The sequence below is a fragment of the Genypterus blacodes genome, unplaced genomic scaffold, assembly GCF_046128005.1.
Source record: "Genypterus blacodes isolate CSIRO-AG114 ecotype Tasmania unplaced genomic scaffold, CSIRO-AGI_Gbla_v1 ptg000143l_1, whole genome shotgun sequence".
NCBI classification, from domain to species: domain Eukaryota; kingdom Metazoa; phylum Chordata; class Actinopteri; order Ophidiiformes; family Ophidiidae; genus Genypterus; species Genypterus blacodes.
The window spans coordinates 841,142-848,757 of record NW_027466945.1 but is presented as its reverse complement, the minus strand read 5'-3'; the positions used below and the strand labels follow the sequence as shown (position 1 = coordinate 848,757).

General features: G+C 43.2%; 1 protein-coding gene across 1 annotated transcript; it reads left to right on the top strand.

Moving 5' to 3' along the window:
- Positions 1 to 1,717: 1,717 nt before the first annotated feature.
- Positions 1,718 to 7,616, top strand: LOC143012315 (kunitz-type protease inhibitor 1-like). The gene is made up of 10 exons (XM_076165392.1): positions 1,718 to 2,225; positions 3,238 to 3,398; positions 3,482 to 3,623; positions 4,576 to 4,746; positions 5,355 to 5,390; positions 5,522 to 5,650; positions 5,733 to 5,783; positions 6,321 to 6,491; positions 6,591 to 6,653; positions 6,952 to 7,616. Exons 1-10 carry the CDS (start codon positions 1,817 to 1,819, stop codon positions 7,131 to 7,133), a joined length of 1,515 nt encoding a protein of 504 aa, XP_076021507.1. The 5' UTR covers positions 1,718 to 1,816; the 3' UTR covers positions 7,134 to 7,616.

The following is a 7,616-nucleotide window of genomic DNA, read 5'->3' as shown; positions in this document are numbered from 1 at the left end:
CCGCCATCATCTGGACAGGAGTGTACTGTGCACCATAAAAACAAACGGGCAAAGTAAAAAACAAAAGTAGAGTAAGTAAAAAACAAAATGTTGTCAAGCATATCTGTTTCCTTTAAGTAGTTCGCGAGATATCTATATGTTTTGCTCTTATCGTTCCAAAGGAGACCCTCAAGACCCACCTGTGGCAATGAGACTGAATGAAATACCTGAATTCAATGATTAAAAGGTGTGGACCAATACTTTTGTCAATATAGTGGACTTTTCCAACACAGGACAGAATGTTGGGGTTTCATTATCAACAAACCACAATCTAAGAATGTAAAATGTGTGACACAGTTGAGATTTTAAAAAAAAAGGAGAGGGCAGGAAATGGAGGAAGTTGCGACACCAAGTGGCCAGAGAAGAGAAGAACAACGTAAGCGGAGGAGACGCCAGCACCTGTGACATCTACACAGTGTCTTTACTCTCCCTGCTCACTGAATCATTAGTTTGCAGGTATATTAAACCAGGTGTTATACAGAAGCAGCCATCACTTTACAATTTTACAATTCAAATTGAAGAGCAGCAACTTTTCCGATTCTTAATTATACAGTGAACCAAGGAAAGTGAATCTTAGGCAACTGGACTTGCTGGTAAAAGGGAGACTGAAGAGAAAGACGCCTTTCAGGTAAGAGGTGAAACGTCATCAAGCCTTTACATGCAAGTCCAGCTGCCTAAGATTTCTTGGATCCCATGACCTGGATGACCTGTGACCTGGATTACCTGGATGACTGAGAACCTTCACAGTTTCTGAGTTTAAAAGTTAAAAAACTATTGATCTGTCTGTGCAGAGTCTCTCCATTGTCTAGAGAGAGTCTGGACTGAGAGTCTAGAGACCATTTGCACACATTCTATCTGTGTGTTGTGTTTGTGTGCCAATTCTTAACAAGTTAAAATGGAGCTAAATTGCTTTGAAGCTACAGTATTTACTGCAGAAAGACAGATTTGCAGTCAAATCTAATTCTAAGTTGGTTTTAGTGAGTTTCTGGTTAGTGAAGTCGTTCTCATGTAAATATGTACAGACACGCAGAGGTCAAAAGGTCAAAACCACAGTTTCATACATATAAGACACTTAGTCAGCCACCACGTCGCTGTACCACCTTCCAACAGTAGATGGCAGTGTGAGACTACTTTGTGGCTGTGACACAGCAAAGTAATGTAGTAATATTTCTTTGTGTCTTTCAAACTAAAAATGCTTAATAGGCACAGAAACAACACAAAAAGCAAGTATGCATGAAACACTGCCATCCTTTTGGTAAAGTCATTTAAAACAAGTAGTTAATCTGACAAAGTATGATTCTTGGGTATTGTTGCACATGTAAGAAAACAGAAACACACACACACACACACACACACAACATGACCCAGTGGGAGCAAAGAGGAGGTACACATAAAAGACAATAACAATATATAGCATTTAACAAAGAAAACCTTTAGTCTGACACAACCTGCAGCTTTGTAAATGTGAAAGTTTGCCATTTATGGAAAATAAACGTATCATAGTATCCATTCATTACATTCACATTTCATTTATTCAACTTTAACAAAGAACTTTTCCACTGTGTGTCTGAGCTTTGCTCTCAGTTTCAGCACTTATTTCGTAACTCTTGCATGAACGTCCACACCTGCGTGACGTCAGACGCGTCGTGTGTGTGTTTATGTGTTGGGGACAAAGACGCCGACACACCTGAGTCTCTTCAGGTGGAACCCGGAAGAGGAAGCAGCGCCAGCAAAGGAACTCTGATTTACCTTCTTCGTCTCTGGAGTGCTTGTGAAGATGCTCTTACTTTCCTCTTCATCCCTCCGCTGTCTCGTCGCTCTCTTCCTCCTCTTGCGGGCTTCAGACGCGGAGGACGAAGCGGCGGAATGCGGCGGAAACTTCCACGCCGGTCAGGACAACTTCGTTCTAGACGCGGAGGACGCGGTGAATGCGGGCGCCGCCTTCCTGAGCACCGGCACGGCGGCGTCCCCGCAAGACTGCGTCCGGCTCTGCTGCGGGAAGCCGCGCTGTAACCTGGCCCTGCTGGACCCCCCCGACAAGAGCCAAGACAACCCGCAGCTGAACCGCACCTGCGCCCTCTTCGACTGCCTCCACAGAAACCGCTTTGTCTGCAGGTTCGTCAACCAACCCGGATTCCAAAGTTTCATCCGGAAAACCGTGTTTGAGAAGCACCTGCAGGGTCCCGGTGAGTCCCCTTAGAAGACCGGACTGAGGATTGTGGTTCCATAAGAACTCAGTGTGATTATTGTGATTTTAGACTGGAAACATAGGGAGGTGACTGGGAATAATGGAGACTTGAGGGAGATCAGAAAAATGTTTACACCATTATTTTTTAGGGACCATTAATGTGCATCCAACACATGACGTCACAATCCTTTACACTTGAATATCCTAATTGCTCACCAGATCCTTTAGCTCCACTTGTTGTTGCTCTCTGCTCTGTCTGCTTCTTTGTGTGGTTGCTGAAACAGGCGTTACTATGGTATTTGCTCATTTGCACATCATGTAAACTACACACAAAACACACACCACACAATTAATACAGACCTGTTTCAGTCTGATGGTACATTATAGTAGCGAGAAATCAGTGTGATGATCTAAACACACATATTTGTGATCAAACAATGTGATATCTGTCACAGTTGATTAGGCATTATTTAAAGCTGCAGCTCTGCCAACCTCCTCTCCCACATCTCTCGCTTACACACTGTTGCCATGAAAAACACACGGTGTGTGTGATGGTGTGTGTGTGTGTGTGTGTTCACCTTCATTTACTTGTGCTTTATGCAAAACAGGGCAGCAAAAGCCTAAACACAAATACACTTCAAAGCAGGAGAAGTGATTTCGTTCCAGCGTGTTGACATCAGCTTCTACTGCAAATTCAGGGATATACGTCTATATTTATATATTTAGTTTGTTACTTTGTTTCACGAGTACAGAACAAAGTTTATGAATTGTGAGGAGAAACGGAAACCTTATCTAGTGTTGAACTCACCTTGATCAGATACATTATCAACAGTTGTTATCGTCACGGCTGAGGACAGATGAGGTTGTGGTGTGATGTAATGTGACAGAACCACGACATTTGAATATGAATTATGTGTCTGTATTAATATTCATGAATGTAATTGTGAAATCTGAAAAACTGGAAATTAAATCTATGTTTCTTGTGTGTGTGTGTGTGTGTGTAATTCTAGGTGACGAGTCTCCGCCCATCGCCAATGCGGGGAAGGACGTAGTTGTCCAGCTGGGACAGCCGGTGCTGTTGAATGGCATAGAGAGTCTGGCTCTGGGTAACGCCCACATCAAAGACTACAGCTGGACCCAGCTGAAAGGAGACGCCAGCCTCAAGATGGAGGTATAAACCTTTGCGATGGAGGGGGCGGAGCTTAACGTTGGTAAAGAACTAGTAAAGTTTCATTTGAATGTGTTTGTCTGTAGGTGACGGACCATACCGACCAGGTGCGACTGTCCGACCTGAAGTCAGGATCCTACGTGTTCAAGCTCACTGTCACCGACTCCAACGACCAAACACACACGGCCAAAGTCGCCGTTCTCGTGCTCGGCCCGGACACCTCGGACCGTGAGTGCTCATGGGAAATTTACCCTGACGCTAAGCCACTATGTGACGGCAATCGTGAAAGAAGCCTCATTGAGAAGTGACTGAACATCTGAGTGACCTTTGAACTCCCAGAATCTCAAACATTCGTCTCCTCACGTAAACCTTGACCAAGAAAGCGGATGGCGTCCAAATTCCCATAAAAGACCTCTAGATGGCAACGTTTCCAATTTGTTATTATAAGCATTATGATCGTTTAAATGTTTTTAGTTTCCCAGGTGGTGTTGAACTTTGACATGTTGACCCTAAGGCTAATGCTGATCAATGCGGCTCAAACTTCTGCTGAGCTAAACAAACACACTCAGACACATACAGGTGTGGGTGTGTTCTCACACACACCTCATTACTAACTGGTTAGACTGGAATAACTGTCACTCACAGCACAGGCCTGCTGAGACACTTGATGCGGATTTACACGGTAGAATGTCGAAGTCTTCAACTTCCACTGCCACTTTGTGTAACACACACACACACACACACACACACACACACACACACACACACACACACACACACACACACACACACACACACACACACACACACACACACACACACACACACACACAGGGAATCCCTCTGTCCTCAACTATGTCCACATCCCACTGTGGATGTCCCAGTGATGGGGGTTACCACGCCCATATAAGGTCAACTGGAGAACAGAAACATTGACAGTTATTCCACCAGACAACATAAACACACACACAAACACACACACACACACACACACACACACACACACACACACACACATTTTGTCTGATTATAAGCGATTAGACTTCAGAGAAAATATAAGAAAGTACGAACACATACATGTAAGAATGTGATGCATAGAGATAATAATGACATTGTGAAAGAGTTATGCTTTGTGTGTGTTTGCTTCTTCACCCCCTCCTCCTCCTCCTCCTCCCTGCAGTATACTGTCTCTCTCCGGTGAAGGTGGGTCCATGTCGTGCAGCGTTTCCTCGCTGGCATTTCAACGCAGCGTCCGGCAGCTGTGAGCAGTTTAGTTTCGGAGGCTGTAAACCCAATCACAACAACTATGTGTCCAAGGAGGAGTGTGTGTCCGCCTGCAGCGGGGTGAAAGGTACCAGCAAGACACACAGACACACACACACACACACACACACACAGACACACACACAGACACACACACAGACACACAGACAGACACACAGACAGACACACACACACACAGCAGAACACACCATTAATATGTACAGCACCGTGCAAAATGTACAATTATCAAACAAAAAAAAGGAAAAATTGTCAGTAACATTAATAACTTTATGTAGTCTGATTCCAGAAACTTTGATTATGTCCTGTTATGTCCTGAACTCTCTTTAATTCCAGCAGAGGGCAATCATGATTTAACCAGCTAGAGATGTCTAGGAGACATCTAAATGTCAAAAACAATGACAAATCTTATCTTAAGTTAACAGTGACAAGATGTTGCACAGAAAACCGAATATAATAATATGGACCAGCTCATTAATAAACCGGCACAAAGTAGAATTTTGACAGCCAGTTATGGTGAAGTGACAGTTTGAGATGACATCACTGCTGTTAGTGCTCCAGCTGTTCTTGGAACACTTTTATTTTAGAAAAGAGTTTTTAATTTGCTTTTGTCTTGCTGTTTGACTTTGTGCTATCCTCAGTTCTGTCTGATGAGTGTTTGTATGTTTGTTCCCACAGCAGGAACAGAGAGGAGTGTGATTCTGCCGGTCAAAGGTCAGTCAGAAGCTCCGCCCACTCTTGTCCGCACCGAGTGCACAAAAAAATGACATATGAAAAACGTGTGTGTGTGTGTGTGTGTGTGTGTGTGTGTGTGTGTGTGTGTGTGTGTGTGTGTGTGTGTTCAGAGGTGTGTGGCTCTCCATGTCTTCCCACTCAGCTAGTGTGTGGCGGAGGCTGCTGTCTGGATAGAACTTTGGAGTGTGACGGCCTAATGCAGTGCAGCGACGGATCGGACGAGCGGCACTGCAGCAAATGTAACGAACACACACACACGCACATGCTCGCACCAACACACACATTATATATCTAACTCTTTAAAAATCTTCCTCAATGCAGTGAATCACACATTTACTGAGCTGTTAAACATCGATGTGAACAAGAGAAGAGGTGAGTTTATTTCCTCCTTTTACATCAAGAGAAAATAAAACATAGACACTGAGTCCAAACCCCAATTCCAGAGAAGTTGAGACGTCTGTGTGAGAGTGTGTGAAATGTATATAAAAAAAAGAAGGTTATGATTTTAAAATTAATTTTTAAAATTTGATTTTTAAATTCTTAAACTGAGATGAAAACAGAATGAACAGTATGAATACAAGATACTTAATTTAGAAAATTTTAGAAAAAAAAAACATTCCATAGCTGAACAGGTTAAAATGTGACGAATGATGTCATCTGGATCCATAAAAAAGGGGGAGAAGGGTTTCACCAATTGACGTTAAACTACACAAGCAAACATTCCAACAAGAACACAGTTTCTTAATTCGAGATTGGAAGCAATATTGAATCTACACAAGGAGGAATGACATTTCTCAAAAAATTTTCAAAAATGTTGCCAAATTCTCGAGTTGACCTTTCAATATTTGCGCTTGGAAATGCTTGTTAGCTAATCACGCTAACAGGATATGTGACGGCGGTTGTTTCCAGCACAGTGCACGGAGCCCCCCCACACGGGTCCCTGCCGGGCCAGTCACGTACGTTGGTACTACGACCCCCTGAACAGGAACTGCCACCGCTTCACGTACGGCGGCTGCAACCCAAACAGCAACAACTTTGAGAAGGAAGACGCCTGTAGTGAACGCTGCAAAGGAGTGACAGGTACCAAACACGCTTAAAGCACAACATGTATCATCGTGTGGCACTGTAATACCTGAGTAGGACCTTTTTTAATGCGTGTGTGTGTGTGTGTGCGCGCAGAGCGTCACGTGTTTGTCAGAGGGGTCTTCCAGCGCTATGAGGATGAAGAGGAAAGTATCTCCGGTGGGTCCTGACTCTAAACATTAACATTTACTTGCTTTATGTTTTTGTTTTTACTGTTAAAATGCTTCAACCATTAACATAAGAAGTTTAAAACAAACAGATTGATGCAGTTTACAGTGTTTGGAGTACGTGCTAGCTTAATCGCTTTTATTATTCCAACATTATTTAATTATCATTTCTTTTCTCTTTTCTGTATATTTTTCTTCAGTTGTAGTTTGTTGGTAGCATCAGTAATAATATAGATAAAGAAGCAGTGACAGTATTGGTCTTGTACTGACCTGGCTGTCTGGTTCTGCAGGCTCCGTAGCGTTAGCCGTGGTGCTGTCAGTCGCCATTTTGGCTCTTCTGGCCATCTTGACCTACTGCTTCCTGAGGTCCAGGAAGCAGCAATCGCGTCGACCGGTGAACACAGGCTCCGCCCCCGTCATGCTGTCGGAGCAGGACACGCTGGTGTACAACGCCACCACCAAGCCGGCGTGACCCCGCCCACCCACAGCACTAACGTCAACCTGATGACGTCACCACTCAGCTGCACCTCCTCCAGTCAGCCTCATTCTGCCTCCATGCCAGTGTTTTTTTCATTTTTACATTTCTTCATATTTCCTAGTTGTATTTGTTCTGTTTTGTTTATTTTTATTTGTACCTGTTTGGAGGAATTTTTATGACACTTTAACATTTCTAAAATAACTGCCTGTCACTTAAAATTACTGTTAACTCATCTTTGCATTATTCCCTTTAATGTAATAATTTGCAAAGTTTCAGGTTAAAGTGTGTTTGAATGTTTTTGCCAGGTTAAATATTTTAATATATTGTGTGGGCGGGGCCAGGTTTCACACGGTAACCTGTAAACAGAAATGGGAGCTATGTGTTTGTTTGTCTGGATAAAATGATTTGTAAACACGAAGCATTAAAAGTAATCTGTGTTTTTAGTTTCTCAATAAAATGGCGTGGGAACAAAGAGGA